A 24,649-nucleotide genomic window follows, 5' to 3' on the forward strand; every position below is an offset into this window, starting at 1 on the left:
GCTCAGATAGACAACCTGACAAGCTGGGAAATGCAGAGGATCTGGGAAAGATTGCAACATGACCTGCTTGGGTCCCACTTCTGGCTCTGCTCCAGACAAAGCTCTGCCAGCTTCTGGAATTTTGTCACACCTGCACTGCTGGTTAAAACCTCCTTGCTGTTGGTCCCTCCCATGCCCTACCATCACTCTGCCAAGCTGGAAAGTGCCGGTGGAGCTCTGCAAAGGTAAAACAGGAGTTAAAGCAAGGATGCAGACAGAGCAGGATACAGACTGTTTGCAAAATCACAGAATCACTGAGTGAGTAAGATTGGAAGGGACAACAGTGGGTCATCTGGCCCAACCTCCCTGCTCAAGCAGGGTCATCCCAGGGCACATGGCACAGGACTGAGCCCAGATGGTTCTTGAATATGTCCAGTGAAGGAGACTCCACAACCTCCCTGGGCAATTTGTTTCCTTCCTCCTTGCCATGCAGAGAATGCCCAATAGAGTCCTTTGGATGCAGCTGACAAAGGTTCACGGCTTTAACATTTAAATCTGAGGCCTATCAGGGTATTTTTAGCTCTCTTTTAAGTTTGCAAATATAGTTGAATATTAGGGAAAGTGGCTTGAATTAGGGAAGTAGCTGTGTAGGTAAAAGAACACTGGATAGGAAAGCCTTACAATGCTGTAGTGGCTGCCTCTTTCACCCACACTGGGCAGGTTTTTGACTCCTGGGGATGGGGCTGTGCAGGGCTGGGAGCTGGACTCGATGATCCTTCTGGGCCCCTTCCAAATCAGCCTATTCTGCAATTCTGTGATATCAGGTTTTTTACAGGTTTGTTTTTGAATGTCATGTACAAAAGCTGTGCAAAATGTTCATGGCACGCAGGAATACACAGGCACTTTCATGGGCTTCTGCAGGACAGAAGTGAGAAAATGTACTCCTGGCAAGAACAAGAGCTGGTCTAGAGCAAAACCAAAGCACGACATGGCATTTTGTCTGAAGCTACATCAGGGAGACTATGGCTCCAGGCTGCTTATCATGGGCCTGTATGGGAAGAGCAGGGAAGGGGCTGTGCTGGCAAATAAAAAGCTGTGAAGACTTCTGACACTTCATGTCCTAAAGTATATTAACAGATAAACTCTAAAAACATTAAACATTTAAACATTTAAAAAGTGTCATTTTTGTCTGAATTCTCCTCTTTTCCCTAGATATTATCGATATTAAAGCTCTAAACCCCTTCTAGTGCTCTTAGATACAATTGGTATTGAACCAAGATAAAAGGAGCTGTTAAAAGCCTGTTACATACTCTTCAATATCTGTCAATTTCCAACAGGATTCAGTAATAGCTGAGACTTACACTTAAAGTGGTACATCTATAAATCTGATTGCTAAAAAAATAAGATATTTTAAATGCTTCTTACTGACTTTTCAATTTGTTCCCTGCTGTAAAATCATTGAATAGTCTTCCTATTTCACACTGCTCAAGGTAAAAATAAACCAAAGAAAGGAAAGATTTTGTGCTTTTTGCCAAGAGATACCTGTTTATTGAAGCATGCTGTGATGGCTGCAATGAGATTTGCACTGATGTGGGATATGGGAGTTACTGCCAGGTAATTACTGCTATGAGCAGCAATTTTGGCTGCTGTTGGAAGGTCCTCCAGGTACTGCCCAGTGCAGGCACCCATTAGAGCAGCTCCTCTGCTCACCTCTCATCTTCACAGGGATTATCATCCCCTGCCCCACTCTGTGTCCATGGACATGTCCTGGCAAGCCTTGCTCATTCTGAGATCACAGACCACTCTTCGGCCAGGTAATGGGAAGAAGGATTTAGATATTCTCCTGAAGCCAACTCACCTGACTAAAGTTAGGTTGTATTAAGTACTTCATTCAGTTAGCCTCAATAATATATTCTTTTTGCTCCCCAAGATGCTGCGTTTTCTTGTAGGGCACAGGCAGGTATGTAAAGATTTATGGTAGCTTGTGCAATTCTGTGAGCAGAAATGTCCTTACAATTCATACAATTGGTAGGAACAGAGCATCCAAACGTCTTATATGGCTGCACACTCAGAACAAGGTGGGCCTCAGGCCTGAAAATGAGGAGAGAAGAAGTAAACTGAGAAAAAAAAATTTACACTCTCATATAATCTGCAAAAACAAATGAAAACTAAGCCTCTTTGTAGATTATCTATATTATAAGATCTAAATGTATGGGTTCACAAACAGCATTTTGGTAGTAATGTGTAAAAAGCATCATGAAAACAGTAATGTGCATCATCAAGAGAAGTGGGTTAAAGAGATGTGCTACACACTACAGAATGAAAGTGCTGGTGTGTGGGAGAGCCTCTCCTTAGCACCAGCTGTGTGGTGGCACCAGGCTAGCTAACCCCCAGCTGGAGTCAAGGGGGAAGGCACAAGAAAAAGCCCCATTGCCCTCCCTGCAGCCAGCCAGAGCATGCCCAGAGGAATCACTGAGCTCAGATACCAACATCACCCTCCTGCCAGATGTGTACCTGAGGCACCACACCTGAGAACCACTTTCTGATGCTCCACTAGAGCCCACTGTTCCTCAGAAAAGAAGGCTTAACCTGATTGTTTCTCCCCATCCTTCCGCATGCTTCATCTCCTCCAAGTCCCCCCACGCTTGGCACAAGGCACTTCGAAAGCACAGCTTTCCAGAGCTGGGCAGTTGTCCCTCCCTGCCATGCCCTGTTTGGTGCATGGCCTGTCACTGCCAGCCTCTCCCAGCCGTCTGCAGTGCTGCCCTGGCTGAAAGCTACTCCAGCACAGCCCCATGCCCAGCAACGTGCTCTGCTTCTGGAGGACCCATAGCACTGAAACGTATCAACTGTTACCTTGGATGACAAACACGTATCACCAATGGACAGTTTTGCAGAGGACAGGTAGGTATTGGTAATATCTTCTAGCTCAGTGCTGAAATGATCAGAATCCTTGATCACATTGTAATTTAGGGCCATGCTGTAACTGGCAGGTTTCTTCTCCTGTTTCTGCTGGTAGTTGCACAGTTTCCTGAAGGCTGCTCTGAATTTCTGGGACATGAGATTATAAATTACAGGATTGATGGCACTATTTAAATAAATACAGATTCTGCAAAATAGCAGGAACCAGTTTTCTTGGAAGGGTCTGGAAAGAAAGGAATTGACAACAACCAGGGTGCGGTAGGGCATCCATAGGAATGCAAATAGGATCACAACCACGGCCAGCATTTTGGTAACCTGAGGGAACATAGACAGAGACAGAAGAAGGGCATAAGGTCAGTACTCCCCTTGGAATGAACACGTGCATTACCCTTACCCTCTAGGCCCAAAACAAACCACTGAACAGATCCTTCAGTAGGAATTTCTTAAGAATATTTGATTCAGAAAGGTTTCTACACTAGGAAGTACAAAAACCTTGGCTTCAAATTTTTCCTAGTTTTTGTTAAATTACTCTTTCCGGATGATATCCCAGTAAGCTAACTGTTGTAGACCTTAGACATTTCCACTTCTTATGCTGGAAGGAGGTGTTGATTCAAATGGGGAAAAAAGGATAGAGAGTATTTTTTCCCCAACACATTAGATCTCTACCTTTAGACTAGTATAGCCCCTAGAGTAATTAAGCATGAAGCCTTTTTAGGTTATCTGCTTTAACAGTCAGCCTACAACAATTTCCCAAAGCCAAAAATAAGGAAAAAAGAGAACAATTAGATTAATTTATTTTTCTCAAATCCTCAATATTTAATTAGATCTTGATGTTTACTCTGAAAAGTCAAATAAAGTTTACAGAACCTGGGAAAAAAGGATTATCAATCAAACTTGATTGTTATAAGAACTTTATTCTATTATGTAATTTTCTTTTGAAAAAATAAAAGAACAACCCTTGGGAATACCCAGGATAGCTGAAATGAAGTGAACAAGAAATAATAAAAAATAATTAAACCCACTTTAAAACTAGTCTGTCTTTTGTAAATAATTTAATTCTAGTGTAGACAGTATTCAACAGTCTCTACATTAAAGTAAGTTTGAAAGCTATTAAAAAAGAAAGTAGAAAGCACACAGAAATGTGACATGGGACAATACGTTGGCACAGCCTCATGGAAGTCAGGAGATGACTTCCATCACAGGAGATGATTGGCATGCATTTTAATAAGCCACAACTCTTTCTTCTGATTGTAGATTTATAAGAGTTTCAATAGGAGATAACTCCACTAAGATCACTCACACATGCTAGTTTTAGGTGTGGGCTTTAGTTTGAAGTTGCGAGTATATAATTCTATTGTCTTCTGACCAGATGAGTTCATTATATAGAATCCTGCCATCACATTGCCTAATGAATGTATTTTCTCCTATCTATCTAGAAAGACACACTTTTAAGCCAATTTGTTTGGTTTGTTATAGGTATTATAATAAAGAATGTGATGAAAATCAAAGTTACTCTACAAATTGATGTATCTTTATCTATTTAATGGCCTTTGAATGTGCATATTCAAAGGCTGCAATTTTATCTTATAGTTCTTCCCTCACCCCTACTTTAGTTTTCTCTACAACTGTGTTCAGTGGAAGTAAAAAATAAGACTGAGAAATGCTATCTCCTTTTTTGTCACTTGACTGATACATTTCATTATGACTTCTACACTGTTTCTTTTCTAATTTTCTGTGAACTGTCGTTGTAATAGACAAAATACAAATGTGAATGTTCCAGGGAACTCAAAGGATGATCTCTCCTTATCTCCACTTCTGAAAGGGCCACTCCTGTGAACATGGTGGCAAGGAGAGAGCTGACCCAGTTCTGACCCACTCTGGCTCTCATCCCTCCAGTTCAGCTGCAGCCTGTGCCTCCAAACTGAGCAAATCCATTCAGTGGAGAACAATCATTCACTGTAGAAAATAATCCACATTTAAAGGAAGAAAGCCACCATTTGTGGAGCCTGGGTGAACAATGGGACAGAGCCAAATCATACCAGATGTATTCCATCAGCTCAGGCATTCAGGGCACAACAGCCTACACACGCATCAGAGTACTTTGCCACCAGAAGCTCAGCAGGGCACTCCATTGTGGTACCTACCAGTCACTGGCAATTTACATTTCTTTCAGGAAAAATTGCTCAGAGGACCACTTACAGTGTTGCAGCTATCAGCTTGAATCTGGACTAGAAGTAAATTATTCCTACTGTCAAGGAGGGTCATTCAGAGTCACACAATTAACACTGTACAGCAGTGAAAAAAACCTACACTAAAAAAAAAACCAAAAAAAACCCCCATATATATGTATATATATGTATATATATATATATATATATATATATATATATGAAATACATGTATATTTGTATGTATGTATGTAGTGTGCAGATTATTAGCTGAATTTGTGTATATTGGCATTTGGATGCACGTTTTCTTTCTAACACCATAAGCTTCTACTGCTGGAAACTAAGCACTCTGTAGAGGTGGTTTTCATTTTTCTCAGGTCAATGCACCAACTCATGTACTCATATGCCTTCACAGAGTCTACATGCAGTGCAAGAGAAGAGGCAGAACCCATGGGTGGCATCTCTTTGGTGGCATCTCTTGGTGGTTCAGTCCATGCAGGACAATGAGGAGAATTCACTATGATTTTAAACTGTCTGCAGTACATATCCTTCCAAAGCTGCCAAAAATAACAAACCTCCAACAAGATTTCTATTGCCTGTCAGAAATTCAGTTTGCTGATCCATCTGACTGGCTGTGGTTGTCTCTGAGACACACGATGAGGCCCTGGGTTCAGGTAGTTATTTGCTCATTGGTAAATCCCCCTTAAGCTGGCTCTGGAAGGTTTCTTCATGCTCAGCTACTTCAGGCCATGACCTATGTGCAAAAGGCAGCAGTTCTGAGGAGGTGCTCTGGCAAGGCTTACTTAGTGCCAGCATGGGGGTTGTCACCCCACTGCAAGGTGAGGCACCACTTAGGGCTTTTGACAGAAATTCACCTCAATTTGCTTTATAGGTGAACCCATTATCTAAATACATGACTGAGGCCAAAGCTTCATTCTTATCCACACCAAAAGTCATTATAGCTGAACATAAATCACTTAGAGGAAAGTTTGGTCCTCTTTGTTTAAGCAAAATGCCATATCCTTTTCAAATCACTTCATATGAAACAGAACTAAACATATATTGGGAAGAGGCTAATTATTTGACATCAGTGGAGTGCTAAGAGGACAAATTTTAAAAGAACATGATTTTTATTACCTGTAAGCATACACCAAAGCTCCCTGAAAGCAGCAGCACTGTATTCTCAATTCAATGCTCAGGTGAAGGCAAGCATACACTGATTGATCTTTTCTTGTGGATGTGCACTGTATGTCCTATGCTCCGGGTACAAATTATTCTTAGTTAGGGAGATTGAAAACATGGTAAAAAGACTTTGAACAATTCCAGCTTAGTCCAAATTTAAAGCGTAGTTTGAATGATAACAAAAGAGCTTGAGATTGAATATAGTCCTGCCTGTATATAAACATTCTTCAATCCCTATATTTTTATTTCTGAAGATGTTCTAAAGAATATTTAAAATATATTTTACTAAACAGAGTCTCAATATTTTAATTCTGAACTAGTATCCTCTTTTTCCTTCCTGCTCCAAAAGCTTCTTATTCTAAGGAAGGGTTTTTATTAAACATTTTCACTATTCTGGTACAAATAGTTTAGTATTGCTTCCTTCTCCTTTGAGTACTAATCTTTCTTACACTGATAGGTAAAAGCAATAGTCACTCTGGTGTTTTAAAGCCTTGTAATAACATCCTTCTTCTTGTGCCTGGTCATGTTCATTGCAACACACAGGGATTGCATATCCTGGTCCATGATTTCCTAATCAAAAAGAAGTTGTGCAATGAGGAGGAGAATTAAATAAATAGAAGGATTAAGATCTTGATATACTAACACCACAAGTGAAACCAAGTGATAAGACTGAGGATTTCATGTAAACTGTGCAAAACTTATCGTGCACTGCAAGCTGGAATCTGTGCTTGCTGTGCTGTGAGAGAACAGAGGGATTTCTCTGGTGAGCAGGTCATGACTGCAACACTGTCTAAGAGAGGACTTTCTCTAGAGGGCAATCTACCTGTTATTACTGACCATGAGAGCCATGATGACCTCAGATTATTTGACTGGACTAATCAACTAACTTTGTGAGATACACATATGTCAGGTGAGCTGGATTCCATCTCAAGTTTAAACCAACATGTTTGCTATGTAAGGCTGCATTTATTTTTCTCAGTCACCTTGATATCTGAGAAAAGTAGGAATTCCTTTGGGGAAAGTATGAAATCTGCATGCAAACATGTAATTCAGTATTCATACTATGAATGGAAAAGAAAAAAAAAATCGGTGATCTGTGGGCTGCAGGGCCCATACTGAAACAGAGGGAAAGGGTGAGAAAGAAGGAGTGACAAGGGACCAACCTCTGCAACCTGACTGCAGCACTCTGAACCCATGCTGCTGGTTGCTGCAGGGAAGGAACTGAGTGTAACTTGTGGCTGCAACAACGGGCAATAAATTGGCAATTTTAATTTTCCCCAAGTTGAGTCTGCACTGCCTGTGACAATAACTGATAGTTTGTTTGCCTGTCCTTGACTTGAATCATGAGGAATAGGAACATTTCCCATTTTCTCTCCCATTCTCAGCTGGAGCCAACCCCACTACAGAAACATGCATATATTTAATTTCATGGGAATGTTATTGGATAAATATGAGAACTGCTACAGAAGTAGGAAGTTCACACCACATTTTCAGACACCATTTCTACAGATCACATGCTGGATACTGTGTATACTACTCAATCCCTGTAGTGCAAACACAGGTCCAGGAAGACAGAGAGTTTCACATTTCAGCAGGACTCACTGTCAGGCCAGACTGTATTGTCAGCTATATGTGTCCTTGTCAGCATGGCAGGAAATTTTCCTTTTTGTGTCTTACTAACTGTTGAGATTCTAGATTTTTTGAATATGTACTTGTTTTTTCTCTTGTTTTTCTTGGTTTTTACATCACTGCCTATCTTTTGCATGTTGCTATTACACAAAAAAATTTACTAATTATGCCATGCTATCCTTGCTTTGCTTCCTGTGTTGTACTACATGCAAATTCTAGCTTTACTTGAAGCAGCTTTAAGCAATCAGGTTGCTTAGGCTTTTAGAGAAAGTTTTGCTGTCTTTACAAGACATAAAAATATCACATTATAATCTTCACTTTTGGGTTTCATGATATAACAGTGTCCATATTCATCACTGTTCAATGTAAAAGATTTGTCTGTTTTTCAAGTGATACTATGCACATGTAATCAAGTATAAAGTGATATTAACTTGAAGAGCTAGTTATCTTCTTCTACTAATTAATGGACAAAGAAAAACATTACACACTTCCTGACTATTAACTATAATTGGCAACATAATTAAATTTAACCTAGCCCTCGCATTTCTGTTGTGTGTTTCCAAGCATAGCTCTAGTGCTCTCTGAGGGCTCGGTGCTCTAGAAGGCAGCTCAGTTAACTTTTGAAGGTTTTGCCATCTCTGTGATAGGAGAATATGGTCCCTCTCATAAACAGTAGCAATTGAAGCAAAATAAGAAGAATATAAAGAATAAGAAGCATATCCCCAGAGACATCTGCAAAAGATGCACCCTGTGTTTCCCATCACTGCACCAGCTGTGCTACCTGCTGCACACCATGTGGTTTACTGCAAACAGCCAGCAATTAATCTGCTAACTATATCCCACTGGCATTGTTACACACAGCAGCATACATATTCAATAATACAAAAAGAAGCTACTCAAACATATGCCTAAGTTTTGAGCCATCAGTACAAAAAATATTTTCTGAGAGAAACAAAGATATTTAGCATTTACAAAGCAATTTATATACAGACTTCCTTAAACAGACTTTTCACAGGAGAGTCAGAGACAGGAAAATTTACAGCTTGAGTGCATTTGCTAAGTGACATAGTGCCTTAGCTGGGACTCAACCTCAAGTGTCCCAAACTCCCAGAATAGTTCCTTCCCTTCAAATCTCAAAAATAAGTCAAGAGTCACTTTGTATATTTGACAAGATTACTAACAAGCTGTAATGTAAAGAAATTATAGTTTAAAATGTTTCCATTATATCTGACACTTCCTAATTGCTTTCTGATATAGGAAATAAAATACTGTTTCTTTTTTTTGGTCCTTGCAGTAGGTAATAATGTACAAGCAAGAAAAAATATGTATTTTTATGTATATGTGTGTCACTGATTTTGAACTTGACTACTTAGAAAAAAGGAAGAATATATATTACCTCTTTCCACAGCTTCAGGCAAGTGAGCTTTAAAACAAGTTGTTTGGGTTTCAGAAAGCCATTTCAAATAGTTGTTCCTACCTGCCTTCGAGAAGCAATAGTGCTATTGAAACTCCTGCTAGTCATCTTGGAATTCACAGGCTTGCTTTGGTGAGCCACATCATTCCTCCAGGTCTTAGAGTTTTCTTTTGGGTCTGAAGGGATGGGGTTCAGGAACAGTATTCTAGCAATCAGGCCATAGAGGACAGTTGCCAATACCATTGGCACAACATAAAATATACCAAAGTCCATCATGTAGATAGGAGAGTAATAGCTCCTGGAAACCTTGTAGCCACAGGACACAACAGTAGTCTCTTTGTAGGCTACTGTATTAAGGTCTAGCAAGAAAAACCAGAGCATACAGTATATGGAGGTGAAAGCCCAAACAAAAACAATGATCTTTTTGGCTCTTGAAAAAGTGCATAGGAATTGAGCTTTGATTGGGTGGCAGATGGCTATGTACCTCTCAATGGTGAAGGCAGCGATGGAAAAAGAAGAAGCGTTGATTCCCAGGTACTGGAGATAAGTGATGCAGAGACACCCGACGTAGCCGTACACCCAGGATCTGTACAGGCTCTCTGTGATATTGGGCAGTCCTGCAGCCACAAGCACCACGAGATCTGCCACAGCCAGACTCACCAGATAGCAGTTAGTGGGAGTTCTCATGTGCTTGGTTCTGAGGACCACCAAAACTACCATGACATTGCCCACGATGCCCAGCCCGCAGATGAGGAGGACCAAGAGGACGGTAACCACTTGGTATTCAGCTGTAATGATCTCCTGGCTTGATAGTGGAAGCCCAGTCTGGTTCTGCTCGTCTCCCGTGCCATTCTCCATCTTCACCAGCCCACTGCTGCTTCCACCAAGCACTCGATCTCAGCACCTGCTCTCCATGGTCCCCTGCAAAAGGGTCGCTGGGAGCTGCAGCCCCAGAACTCGTTCTCCATGTAGTCACAGTCCCATTCCTGTACCGTCCTCCACTCCCGCTAAAGCACCTGGACTTTCAGTCTTTGTGAAGTCAACTATCAGATGGGTTAATCCCTCTGAGACCCCAGCTCACTTGCACAGGCTAAAAGGCTGTTTTCTCACAGCTGGTTTGAGGCATCCATGAACACCCAGGCCGTGGAGCGGGAGTTTTCCTGCCTGCAGCGGCCGGGGAAGCGGAGCCCCTGCTCTGCCAGCTGCTGAGCGCCGCCCGGGCTCAGCCGCTCCCGCTCCAGCAGCGCCGCTTGCCAGGAGGAGCCACCGCGCTCCGAGGGTGGAGACAGCACACGAGGTGAAGCGAGGCGCACTCGTGAAGTTTTTCTGCTTCACGCCGCTCTCTGTCTCTGCTCTCAGACAGCTATCATGACAGCATCGATCACATTGATCCACACTGGCAAACAAAGGAGAGCTGACTGGCAACAAAATTGCACTGATTTTTAAAATTCTGACTGCCGCCATGCCATTGTGAAGGTAACGATTTACACTTGCCTCCTGCGCTGCAAGGAGCTGTAATGGTCCCTTCGGGGCGTTACAGAAACATGCATCCCAGCTTTTGTACATAGCAGGAAAAAGTGTAGGGGGTCTTTTTTACTTAAGAGAAAATTCTGTTCAAAACCTCTAGCGCTACTGCTGTCATCACTCCTGAGTCCTTTCAACTCTTTTGAATTGCGGCAGAGCAACAATAAAATGATCACAACACAAATTGCTTCTTAACGAGATCAGTCACACGCGTGCAGACACACAGTGTCACTAATCTACCACTCTTTCCTCAATGTAGATTCTCCTCTAGTTGAATAAACTCCTCCACGGTCAGTTAGGTTGTGTCAAACCACAGACAAATCAAAGACTGGTGGAAATAACTGTTTTGAGCAGTGCAGATGAAACCCAACCAATTCAGTAGCCCAGCTGCACCTGGAGACCGCACTTTCCTGTCTCACTTGCTATCTTAGTGACAGAAACAATAGCAAACCCTTCTGTAAGGCTATGTGAAAGTGCCTTTGTCAACTCTCAATCACAGTGTCCCTCAGCCCACCATTTCTTCTTATGCTCTTGTGCTAAAAGTTTGAAGGGCAAATTTTTCTTAAAATCCCTTATTTTTCTGCATTTAGGGCAATTGTTTTTGCTCTTTGCTCAAGAAAGGTTCAACAAAATAAAATGTTGCACAACTGAGGAAAGGCATCTTGGATGCCTTGAAAACAGACTGTAGTGTTTAGCACTGGCATATGTTTGCAAAACTAGGATTTTAAGTAGACTTAAACAACAGGTGGTGACAAAAAGAGAGTATCACCTGAATCAGAGCTGAAAATAAGACTCAAACAATTCCAATTCCGGAGGTTTGAAGCCACTCAGTTAAGTTTTCCAGTATTTTTTTTTCCATTTGCCTTTTCACATTCCTGTTGTGATCACGTTTTATCTGTAGATCCAAAAATACCTAATGAAGTAAAGCAAATATAATTTTTTCCGGTTTAATAGATTAAGAAACAGGGGTGAAAAGAATTAGATTGTTTTGCCAGTGGTCTTTCAGTGACCTGTGGAAAAATGCAGTTTGCTGATTACTTGACCAACAGTATATCAGCAGAAACATATTATCTTGATTGTCCTTCACACCATCTGCAGATCCTGTAATTTTGGACACAGCTGAAAGAGGAAGAAGGTCAGTGCTACTGTAATGCCTGAGTGTCATAAAAAATATTCCTTCTAGCCCCTCTACACTCCACAACATTTTGTCCTTCAACATGGACAGATTTCCCCCTTGGGAATCCATGCTTTTAAAGCTGTGGGACCATAGTGGGGGTAGTCCCTGATGTTCAAGCCCATAGCATAAAACGCACCACAAGGGAGCCCAGGACTGAGAGATCACAGAGTCAGTCAGCACTCAGGGACCCAGCAGGGATCAAATCAAGCAGGGCACTGAATCAAAGATTCAAACCAGGAAACTGAGTGAGATGGCTCTGTGGATAAACTCCTCAATCCTCAGGGGCCTCAGCTGAATTAAAAGTTTTTGGCACCTCCATGGACTGATTTCTCTTTAAGGGGTGACTGATGCCTTTCTGCCAAGCCGTCACACAGTGAAGTCTTGCTGCTCCTGTTTCTGTGTATCCTGCTAGCTTATGTAGGCAACGTGTATGTTCTGATTTGGCCTGAGAATCAGCAGATCTGAGAGCATGTAAGTGTTTGCAGTGCAGGAACGAATGGCTGAGGACATGGCATGCAGAGAAGCTGTGGAATATTTAAAAGGCCAGGAATTTGAAATTAATATTGGAGCTCTGGAAGATGTGCAATACATGTATTATCTGATGCTTGTCTCGTTCTTCTGCATCTGCATCTGGTCTGTGTCAGAGAGAGGATAGACCGTCTTGTCTCGGTCTCTTTTTATGACTTTTTATCATGTGTTGCATACTGGTAGTGGAAAAGTTACAGAGTTGTCACTGTGCGGCTATAAGGAAGTCAATCTACAGTAGGCATTCAGATAAAATACAGTAGGCATTTTGATAAAATCTTATCAAAATCAAAACTTTAAGTATTTTATCAAAAAGTAAGTATTTGATGAAAATACTATCTGTATTAACATACTGAAACATTAACATAACAGTATTAACATAAGGAAACATTTCCCTTTTCATAAAATATTTTCACAACCTACAACGTTTCTGTAAAACCTGCAGTAATTGCAGAAGGAATTTCATGACAATATATATTCTGTGTAATTAGAGCATCTAGTGCTGTGGATTTCACTGAAACATCATATGATACACTTTGCCTGATACATTCAAATTATCCTTTCAGCATGATTATCAGGCAGAGATCAGATACTGAATCTGGGAATCAGTAAAAGACCAATATTTTCTCCCAGCTGATGCTGTGTTAATGCAATTCTCAAAATATGATGGCTAGTTTCAAAAGCAGCTCAGCGTGAATATATGCAGGCCTGGCAGCTGTGCCAGGGAAATTTTGACAGTAGGTGGCCCAGAGACTGTTGTGCAACTTTTACTGCATATTTGTTACTCCATTTTATGCCTGTACCTGTTGGTCCAGCATCAGCTGACATTGCATGTAGAAATGAGGACAGACACACTTTGCAAGTCAACAACAGCAGGCAGAAAAACAAGTCCCAGATATGTGCTCACTTTTGCCAATGCACCTCTTTTAGTACAACTGTTGGGGCAGGAGGGAGAGGGGAAGGCATGTTGACACCACCTTTTCTACATGCACTTAACCAACAGTATCCTTGTCCCAGTTGTTTTCCCATTTGTCTCAATTAAAATGTGTCTCGGCTCACTGGAGTCACAACTAACCCATAACAAACTGTCTGATCACATTAAGTGCACGCTGAGGTGGAACAGTGAATCATTATAAACAGTTTACTCCACTTGTTATAAATTATTCTTAATTTTGTTTCTCTAACACAGATAATTTCCCCAGTGGGCCTTTTCTGTTTTGATAAACAACTCAAAAAAAAAAAAAAAAAGGCAATTTCATAGCCTATTACCTCCTGTACTCAGGGTCCATTAAAAATCACAGCTAAGTCAGATTCTTTGCTCTGTGTCCACCTCTGTTGCAGCACAGAGCACTTACTGCTGTACAAGTATTTCCAAGGCTGCATTTTTTGAGAACAGAAGCCATCACTGGTAATTGCTTTATTACCATCCAGAGGCTGGCTTTTAAAGTTTGTAACTAGCTACTGGCTAGTAGCTAGATCAGCTCCAAATGCATTTGGGAGATTTACACTTGACATGGTTAAATACTGTAGCAAATGTGGTCATGGTTAAATACTGTAGCAACTGTGGTCAGCTAGAATTTATTGTCCTACACCTGTTGTGCCACGAAACTGTGTTTTTGTGATGATGTAGTGAGCCCATGGATAAGTGTTTGGTTTGTGGGAGAAACCTGCACCTGGAAAAGCCTTTTATAAATAAAGATTGTGAGGGAACCAAACATATCTTCTGTGAGATAAATCTCATTATCCAAGGCAGGGATCCTTCTTTCTAACTTATTTTTTGTTGCCTGTCAATGGAGAGCACTGAACTACTGTTGAAAGCCTGGGTGGGTTTTCCAGACATGCCTAAGTGGTTTAGGACTTATGAGGAGGTGGAGATCATAACTGTGTCTGACAAATGCTGTTTGATTTAAGGGCTTTTAATCTTTGCAAGAGTCTAAATCATGTTTCAAAGGTGAGGGGTTTTGCATATTTCTTTTCTTCTTCATCTTGGACTGGTATTGGCTCAAGGCAAGTGATAAGGAATCTTTAGTTTACTTGTTCTGAAAAAACAGTTGCCACAAATATGAAAAATGGATTTAGGCAATAAGCTGGCTCAGATGGAAAATTTGGTTTATCTCTTGCCTGTCAACAAGACTACTAGATACTGTGGTTTGTTGAGACACATCTGGGATCATGTGGCAAAGGAGGCTGGAAGAACTTTAAGAGGGCTGCTCTTTTTTTGGGTGGAGATAAAGTGTACAAAAGTCTTATGAAGGAGCAGGAAATTTGCCAGAATAAATATAGAAAGATGGCCCAAAACAAAAATTAAAAATGGGTGAGGAAAACTGCTTTTATGGGGTTTTTAATTGCGTAATTATTTGTATTCCCTTCAACTTTGTTTCTTAAGGGACTATCAGCTAAGCCATAACTATCACTGAAAGGTGATCTGAAGGAAGAGGAGGTGCAGTTCAGTAGGGAAAAACACAAAGTGGTACACTTTGGCAGGAGCAAGCAAGTACCCCGTTCTGTAGAAGCTGCTCATCTGACCCCAAGCCATGCAACCATCAGTACAAAGGTTGATGAGAAGCTAATGTGAAATCCAACTTTTATCCAAAGTGTTTCAGCAGAAGCTGGGCATTCTCCTAGCTTATATCATGTCTTTCCATACTTTAAACACATTATTAATGCCATTTGATAATGCATAATTTCAGAGAAGAAAAAGTATATGGTCAAAGTCTGCTTTATGCATATATTTAATATATGTACTTCAGGTTAAAATTGTTGTTCAGCAGAAGCTGGGCATTCTCCTAGCTTATATCATGTCTTTCCATACTTTAAACACATTATTAATGCCATTTGATAATGCATAATTTCAGAGAAGAAAAAGTATATGGTCAAAGTCTGCTTTATGCATATATTTAATATATGTACTTCAGGTTAAAATTGTTGCCCCTATTTAAAAAAAAACACCACAGAAAGTCTTCTGTGATTATGGACAAAATTTAGATTATAATTCCAAATTCTTAATAAAAATAAAATTATTTTAAAATTATGCTGGAATCTCATTCTTTAAGGTTCAGATTCTATGAGTGCACTATGTTGTAGGCATTAACACCAATTGCTTATGCAAGAGATCCAATATTGGAAACAAATGAAAAACATAACTGCCTAAAAGATCAAAGCAGAGCTCTTGTCTTTGGTGGTTATGAGTTTTAGATCTCACAGATCCCACAGTTCTACTTCAAGGACAGAACTTCCTAGTTCCTATGTAAAACCAATTTTCTGTAATCTGTTTGTGTCTCTAGAGAGCCTCAAGACAGTAGAATAAATACTAATTCTACCATAACCTTAAACAGATCTTTTTCATGTTGTTGCTTGTCTATTGTTCTAGAGGATAAAGTAGAATTTAAGGACAGAATTTAAGGATATTAATTTAAATTTGTAGTAGAAAGATTTGTCATAATTCTGCAGAATACCAGCTTTTTATGACAGAATTTAAGGATATTAATTTAAATTTGTAGTAGAAAGATTTGTCATAATTCTGCACAATGCCAGCTTTTTATACTTAGAAGAAAAGCAGCACAAGGATATTATTTCACTCATTAAGATACTATATTTTTGATAATGTTTAATGCAAATTCTTCCTATCTGTGAAAATTACTCATCTCACCTGAGTACCTTGATCACCAACAGGCAATTTGGCATATCTGTAATGAGATTTTCAGTGGCTTCAGCATGATAATTTGGGAGCTGGGAAGGAGGTTGAATCACTTGTTATTGCAAAGCAATTGACAGCTAAGCACCTTTTTTCCTTGATGAATTAATAACTTAACAAAATCTTTGAAAAAAGTGATAGAAAAGGAGTGTCAGGGACAGCAACTCTTAGCTCATGCATTATCAGGATGAGTCCTGACCAGGCACAGTCCAATAGCTCCTCCACAGCTCTCTAAGTAGGGAGGGAGAACATCAGATCAATTTGAGCCTTGTGGGTCCAGACCCCTAACTGATGTACAGCTTGGTGACTTCTCCCTAACCAGCAATGAAAAACTGAACGATACCAAGCAGCATGTTAGCATCTGGTGTTTGACTAACCAGGTGTGCTCAGCTATTCACTGTTGATCCCTGTATCCAAGGTAGAAGATGTGAGCTTCCCATGTGGAAGATGGGAGCTGTGATCCCAGCAGTGACTTTACTGGAGCATGGCAAAAATCCTTAGGGAAGGTTTCTGTCAGTCTGAGATGGTTGGTTATGGTGGCTGGTTGTTTGAGTACAACACGGGGCAGACTGAAAGCTGTTTGTTCAAACATAAGAACACAATATGCTGTTGTACATCCTTGGCTCCATATTGTGTGATTTATTATACAAAGGCAGTGGAAAATTGGTTTATACCCTGATTTCTTGCACACACCACTTCCATCAGTAAATGGGAGCATTGCTGGAAGGACACAGAACTACTGCTATAGCTGAGTAAAGTGATCTCTAGGACTGTTTTGTGTAGAAACAAATACAACTAGGATGACTGGTTCCATTTTTTTTTCAACCTAGTAAAGTACTTTTGTTGGGAAGAAAAAAAAATCAGCAGTTGCATATTGTCATTTCAAAATGTTGAAAAATTTTTAGTAATTCAGAAAAGAATCATGTTCCACAGTTGAAAATGTAAATCTATTTGTTCATAACATCTGAGCTTCATAAAAGTTTAGAAAATGGCTGTTTTTATTTCACTTCAGTTAATCTTTCTGGGCATGTTTGCTCTTTAATGGAAACAGTGAATCTCAAAATCATTTACCCATTTAGATTTAAAAGTAGAACACACAGTAGAATTGGAAATGCAGTAGAGTAGATCCAGTGAGTGGTTGTTAGAATAAGGATGAGTCCATGGCAAAAGATGCAGGAATGCCTTCTCCTGGGTCCGTACCAAATCACAATCTAGCCAGTTGATTTTCATTCTGGTATGAGAAAGGAGTGAGGCTTGTGCCTCTTCTGTTCTTTTGTTCAACTTCAGTAATTTTCAGAGGCTTTAATGGACTTCTGACACATTTGACAGACAGGCTATCAATCTCAAATAAATTAAGCCTGGCAAACATTACAAGTACGTACATAAAGGACAGAAGGTTTCAGATGTGTCTGGAATGGAGTAAGTTGAGAACAAGGGCATCAGGAAAAAAATACAGGGAAAAGCCATTACACACACCATAAAATATAGGAGAAACTTGGATCAAAATTCATGCCTCATTAGATACCAGAGAATTTAACTGAAAGATGCATTTCTGTAAAGAGCCAGCTACTTTTTTCTCTTGTTCTGACAATTGCTCCCTTGATTTTGTAAGTGTAGGTTTGATAAATTTGATGAGATGTGCAATCTTAAGGGCAATGCAGTGACTTATCCATGTGAAACAGCTAATTAAAACCACCACAATGATATCAGAGGATCAGAGGAAAAAAATGACTGAAGTTATTAATTAGAGATGAGCACATAGGTCTGAAGCAAAACCTACTCAAGCAGTAATTTTGTGGGATAAATCCAAACAAATGCTGTTTCCTTCATGGAGATTTGATTTTGTTCACTTTTAATCTTTTATTGCTTAGAATGCAGCAGGGCAAAAAATGGCAAGTTTGGTCTTTTTGGACTTCATTCACTTGTAATTGCATTGGGAATGAGTAGTGAACATGTAGCTAACATATGAAAATAGCTTTAATTCATCGTATTACACCATGGCTATAATAATGTCCTTTATGCAAAGGAAATATCTTCATTAGGAGAATGCAAGACCAAAGTTTTTGGATGTATTTGATATCTTTCTATAGATTATTATGGAATTAATAATTAAGAGTTGATGCATTAATTTACCAGACTGTAAAACCATGTTTTTGTTAATGGATAGCATAGTTTGAAAGACAACTTCCTAGCACACACAGCTCTTTCCTTCTGCTCCCCCCTTCTCTCATCCTTCTTTCTCCATAAACTCCTTTATGACTGTGTGGTACAACACACAATTCCATGAGCTTTTCCCCCTTGCCCTTATCTCTATAGGCCTGTTACATTCTGTGATCATGTTTCATAATCACCTTAGCAGGGAGGATCAGAAGCTGCACTGTCAGAGACAGGTTCACAGCTGGAGAGCTGTCCCTCTCCTGCAGCTGCTCTCAGCTCAGCAGGCTGGAGCAGAAAGGGAGAAGTCTATTGTGGTTCCACCCCACACCCACTCCATCAGCCCCCCGATGTGACACGGTGGGAGCTGTAACAGGCACATGAGGTTCTCACTTATTCGGTTGCAAAGCTGAAGACAGTGAAAACAGCCGGCAAAAATCCCTGCTGAGCTGACTTCAGCCTGGTATCATCCCCTGTGGAGGTTTAGCTGACCACAGTGTTCTACCTTTTATTTCCAAAGTGATCAGTTGCACAGTGGGGTGTTGGTGGCTCAGGTGTAGCTCAAACCCATCAATGCAGAAGGTAAATACAAGGCAGCAAAACGTTTCAAATGGGACAGAAAGTGAAGAAGGGCTGATCCAGAGCTCAGTCACTGAAACGAATGAGCATCAGTGCAATCCCTAGCAGCTACTCCAGTAATTTTATAATGTATGGAGATTTAAGAGTCCAGTGGAGCTGCTCCTCATTCCTTCCTTGTTACCTTTCGGTTTTATCTTCAAGGTGAACTGCCAGACTCGGCTATCTTGTGTTAGTAATGAGCTGTTACCAGAAAAAAATTGTTAGAACCACAGACTAAAATCAACTCTCCATAAATACAAATAGGCTGGTAACAGGGAATCATGGGCTCTCTCCCTGATGCTGCTTTGTACTTGCACGCTGTTCATGTTTGATGAATGAGATCATAAGAGCATGTAAACAGCACTTCCTACTATTTTCCAGTATCTTGGGAGAATAAATGGCTTTACTGAGAAAAAGAAACCATCAAGAACAGGTTCAGAAGGTATGACATACCACAGAAGGGATACTTCACACTGCAGACTGTTACTTCACGTGTGGAGTCTAAAAGGGTTAATACTGTTCCTGAGGACAGAGAAAAATGGGAATGGAATAAAACAAGGAAGAAGGACACAAAAAACAGTGAGTGAGGACAGAAGTAGCAGTGAAAATGGATGTCAGAGTCTGAAAGAAATGTTAATCCTGTGCCTGGCTGATCACTATCATCTAAATTGCTGGCAGAGCACCAGCACAGGCTTGTGCTGCAGAGACCAGCGTGAAGCCCAGCGGAAGCGCTTGGAGCAGGGCTGGGAAGGATCCTGATCTCCCCATCATGCCAGAGAGTCCTGTTCTCTTGTGCTTCCATATAATCCAGCACTCCACCTGCTCCTGCTTTTCCTCTCCGTGGCCCTAGAGGAAATCTGGAAGTGTTTTACAGACGGGAAAGGACTGCAGGAGCAGCAGCTTTGCTCCACACGCTGCTGATGCCTGCCTGCTCCGGGCTGCACGCTGGCAGTGCGGGACACAGCGAGGGACAGGGCAGGACACAGCCAGGGACAGCGCGGGACACAGCCAGGGACAGGGCGGGACACAGCCAGGGACAGGGCAGGACACAGCCAGGGACAGGGCAGGACACAGTAAGGGACAGGGCGGGACACAGCCAGGGACAGGGCGGGACACAGCCAGGGACAGGGCCGGACACAGCCAGGGACAGTGCGGGACAGAGCCAGGGACAGGGCGGGACACAGCCAGGGACAGTGCGGGACACAGCCAGGGACAGGGCGGGACACAGCGAGGGACAGAGCGAGGGACAGGGCGGGACACAACCAGGGACAGTGCGGGACACAGCGAGGGACAGGGCGGGACACAGCCAGGGACAGCGCGGGACACAGCCAGGGACAGGGCAGGACACAGCCAGGGACAGTGCGGGACACAGCGAGGGACAGTGCGGGACACAGCCATGGACAGGGCGGGACACAGCGAGGGACAGTGCGGGACACAGCCAGGGACAGGGCCGGACACAGCCAGGGACATTGCCGGACACAGCCAGGGACAGGGCGGGACACAGCCGCAGCTGTCCCACGGGTGCAGCCCGGAGGTGTCCACCCTCCCCTGGCTCCCCCGCGGACGCCCTCAGTCTGGCAGCGGCTGCTAAGGCAAACTCCAGGAACAGCCAGCCTGGCTGCCCGGGGATCCTCGCTGCCTCCTGCAGAAAACTTTGAGCCAGCAGAAGAAGGAGATGCTCAATAAGGAAAGGGGACGCTAAGGAAAGCTGAGAGAAGATGTGGGGAATAAGCAGCAGGGAAGGAAATATAGCTGAAGGTTATTTTTTAAGAGACATAGGAGGGTTAAGAAAGCCACATAACTCAAAAAAATGAACTGGGAAAAGAAAAAAAACAAAAAAACCCAACCCACGACCACCCTTGCCCCACACACATAAAAACACAAAAAAACTTCCCAAAGCCCCAGAAAAGAAAGCTAACAAAACCAAGAAAAGGACAAAAGGCTAACTTGGCTTGGGACTGGGTCTTGACAGCAGCACGGGAAGGAGACCAAGCTGTGGCTGAACTGAAGGAGAGAGCACCTTCTTGCTGATTTCCTGTACAAAACAAAGCCAGCAAGACCTCCTATGGGTCTCCCAGGGGCTGGAGACTATTTCCTTCCCCCTACTCACCCCATCCCCATTTGCAGCCCCAGCCCCCTCACAGAGTATGATGGAGAAAGATCTGGAAGCCTGATCAGCCTCAAGAAACAGCCCACTGCCATATGGAGGTCAATCCTCAGCATTCCACCTGAAATGAAGGGATGGAAGTTCTGCTCCTCAAAACCAATAGTGAGTCAGTGGTACTGGGTGAGATTGGGCTGTTTAGCCACAGTAACACTGCACTTCAGGTTCCATGGAAAATTGCTTGGATGACTGATTTGAAGACTCTAAACCTGGAGGTTTTCTGAACTTGCCTAGGCAAGGCCCTGAGCAGCCTGATCCACCTGTGCACGCTTTGCCCAAGAGGTTGGACTAGATGACCTCCAGAGGTGGCTTCCCCCCTGCCTGTTTCCATGGCTCTAAAGGGAGATGCTGTAAAAGACTCGGGTGTATTCCTGGCACGCAGGGACTGGGAGGCTGTGCTGGGACCTGTGTTTGGCTGCAGAGCAGGGAAGAACCCGACTCCATTACCATGTACAGTGGGAAGCCTGACGTAGTACACCAGTACAAGAAGAGTAGTAAGGTTAGGTTTTTTATAAATCTGGATGCATAAACTTCTGGGCTTTTGTCAGTCTCTTATTATTGTTTATGTAATTGCTAAGGAACAGTTAAGTCACAGCTTGGTGACAAGGCTTGGTCACTTTTTAAAACCACATTCTTCTACCTTAGCAAGTCAGTTAAGTGATATCCCTGTTCACACACACACACAGAAGATGCAAGGACCACGGAAAATGACATTCAACAAGAAAAACTACCTTTACCTAACACAAACCACAAAATGTGAAATATAGTTCATATAAACAAGGAGTTCGGAAGCCCAGAACTTAAACTAAACAAGGACAAAATATGTCTCAGAATAAGCACTGCTAAGAGAAGGTGAGAATTTGTGACTCTTGGCCCCAACAGTCATTGCTTGAACAGCTAACCATGAGGTGAAGCAGCAGCAAGAACGTTGAGGTGAAATGTGAGTTGTATATATTTATGCCTTCATTTAACACTCCAAGAAACAAAGCTCTTTTAGCCAATTTCAAACAGCTCATCTGAATCTCATCATCACTTCACGCTCACAAAACTAGACAACACAAAGACACAAGTTCTAAAACATTGGGGTTTTTTTTCCCTTTAGCATGGATTAAAATAGTATTTTTTTCAAGTTGCCACATATTCAGTTTTTCTACCAGCTTGTTAGCTGCCATGGCCATTTGCAACCATAGAAGTTGTTTGCCTTCCTTTGCATTTTTCACCATTAAAAAGGTTATTAAGGAAAACTATATAGTCCTTCAATTCACTGTAATACTTTTTGATGGAAATAGCTCATAAAGGTGGTAGGAAACCTTGAAATGGCTGCACAAGACCCAGCATTGCACTTGAGTTTGAAGAGAGATGGTATAAACACCATTTGTTGAAATGGTGTCCAGGGAAGGGGTCATACAGCTCTTTGGAGGGAACAGCACCAAAGCACATGGATCCCAACAGTGTAAAACAGAGAATGAATGTAAGAGCAGTATCAAATCAATACCTAAGGTCCTGAGGGCCCAGATATTTAAAAATAAATTTAAAAATTAGGATGGTTGAATATATACATTCAGCTGGATCAGTACTTGGCTGCATGTAGCAATGAAGATACAGCAAGTCAGACTTAACAACATTCTAAGGCTTGTGATTTTTAATTCAATGCTGTGCACATCCCTTTGTGCACTGAGGAAAGAGTCCTCATTTTTTAACTGCTTTTGAAACATTAAAGAGGGAGGAAGCTTCCATCCTTACAAAAATCTGAAAAGGTACAGCTAGCCTAGCTACAGGCACTTTATGAACTGTTTCAAAGCAAATAAGCTATTTGTCTGGTACATATGCATCAGAAGATGTCTGGAAACATGATGAATTCAGAAAATAAGAATGGGCATTCATAATACATGCTGAAAAAGGTGTTTCTTCATGTCTCCATGTCTGTGTCAGCACATACTGGGTGTCATTTGGTATTCACTATTATTTGATGTCTTATCATTACAAATAGGTGTCCAAACTGCACAAAAGCAAAATATAACACAGACTAAATCAGATCAAATCGATCTATTTTTACATCCATTTAGTGCTCACATTTTCCTGGGGCAAATCCTGTGCAAAGGATTTTTAGTTGGAAAAAAAAAAAAGCATTGGAAATTATGAACTGCAAATATCCTTGAATATCAACACTTTAAAACAAAGCTTGATTTTTTTAAAAAAGCTTTTTTTTTTACTGCCTTGCCAAAAGAAGGGTGGAAAACTAATTCAGTGATTCACCCTGATGCTTGAACACTAGGTGTGTTCTGTGGATGGAAAGCACATAAAGAAGATGATGGTTTACCACAGCATCTGTTCCCAGCACAGCAGGTTGTACAGGTACATTTCTTGTTGAGCATTCCAGCTCTGACACCACAGTTTTAAGTCATGATCTTTTATAGGATGGCAATTTTTATGTATACTGAGCAACTGGGGAAATGCATTTTGAATTGCATGTCCTGTCACAGCTTCATTACACAAGAAGGGCACATGCAACCACAGCCCTTTGTGTTGACAAGTGCCCATAAAGTCCAATTCAGTTGGAGATGTTTAGTCTTGATAAAGTAACAAAATAGTGAATTCTTTGAAAAGTGGAACTGCTGGATGGTATCAGTTGGTTGGAGAGCTTTAATATGGTTACTAATTATTTCAATTAGTTTTATATCATGCCAGGGGAAATTCTTTCTTTCAAAATGAAGGCCTGGCTCTGCTTCAGAGGTTGTGGCTTGTGTCTCTAAGCCTTGTTTTCCTGTTTCACCTGCCTGCAACAACTGTTTGCAATGTGGATATATCAGAATATCCACAATTTCTGTGGGAAAACCAGTGTCTCAAACTGGTTTTGCATTTTCTTATACATCAGGAGAAGCACAGAGTGGCTAACCATGTCAAAACAGTGGCTGGGATACTTCCAGCCTCATTTTACCCATCCTTTCCACAATTTATTATAAAGCCTCAAATTGAACAAGTTATGCTGAGAGCATGTATAGCCGGTTCTTTTTATAGATTTTAAAGACATTTTTTTCTTGGACGGCTCTTTGTTATTCTTTTTGGTAATGATCCTGTGTCTACACAGACTGGACTAAAAATGAGGGAGCTTTCCTCATTGACTCAAGAAGACATCAAAACAGAGCCTGACTGTGCAGAAAGACAAAGAAAGACTTTCTGTCCTGTTATTCTTAGGCATGAAAACTTTCTAACTGGACTGCTCTTATAACACATCATTCTCATAAATTCTCATATGTTGCTACTGCAGTAATTTGCAGTCACAATTTGTTTCCCATCTTTTGCTCCCTGACAGCCATAAAAAACCTAGAAGAATTTGTCAGATATCTTCTCTAGGAGGTCAAACCCCATCCAGTTTGGGCACTGAAAAACTCCAACTAGGATAATTGATTTTCATGGAGATAGAAAGAAGAAATTAATGTGTATTGGTTTTTGTACAACATCAATGATTATGCATGGATACTCTTTTAAAATGAATTGT

At 41.4% G+C, this 24,649-nt stretch overlaps 1 protein-coding gene across 1 annotated transcript; it reads right to left on the reverse strand.

The window, feature by feature from the left end:
* Positions 1–1,093: 1,093 nt before the first annotated feature.
* TRHR (thyrotropin releasing hormone receptor) lies at positions 1,094–10,468 on the reverse strand. Its single transcript, XM_068182916.1, has 3 exons — positions 9,358–10,468; positions 2,836–3,216; positions 1,094–2,070 (listed from the first exon to the last, which is right to left on the reverse strand). Exons 1-3 carry the CDS (start codon positions 10,150–10,152, stop codon positions 2,065–2,067), a joined length of 1,182 nt encoding a protein of 393 aa, XP_068039017.1. The 5' UTR covers positions 10,153–10,468; the 3' UTR covers positions 1,094–2,064.
* Positions 10,469–24,649: the final 14,181 nt, after the last annotated feature.

The sequence above is a fragment of the Anomalospiza imberbis genome, chromosome 1, assembly GCF_031753505.1.
Source record: "Anomalospiza imberbis isolate Cuckoo-Finch-1a 21T00152 chromosome 1, ASM3175350v1, whole genome shotgun sequence".
NCBI lineage: Eukaryota > Metazoa > Chordata > Aves > Passeriformes > Viduidae > Anomalospiza > Anomalospiza imberbis.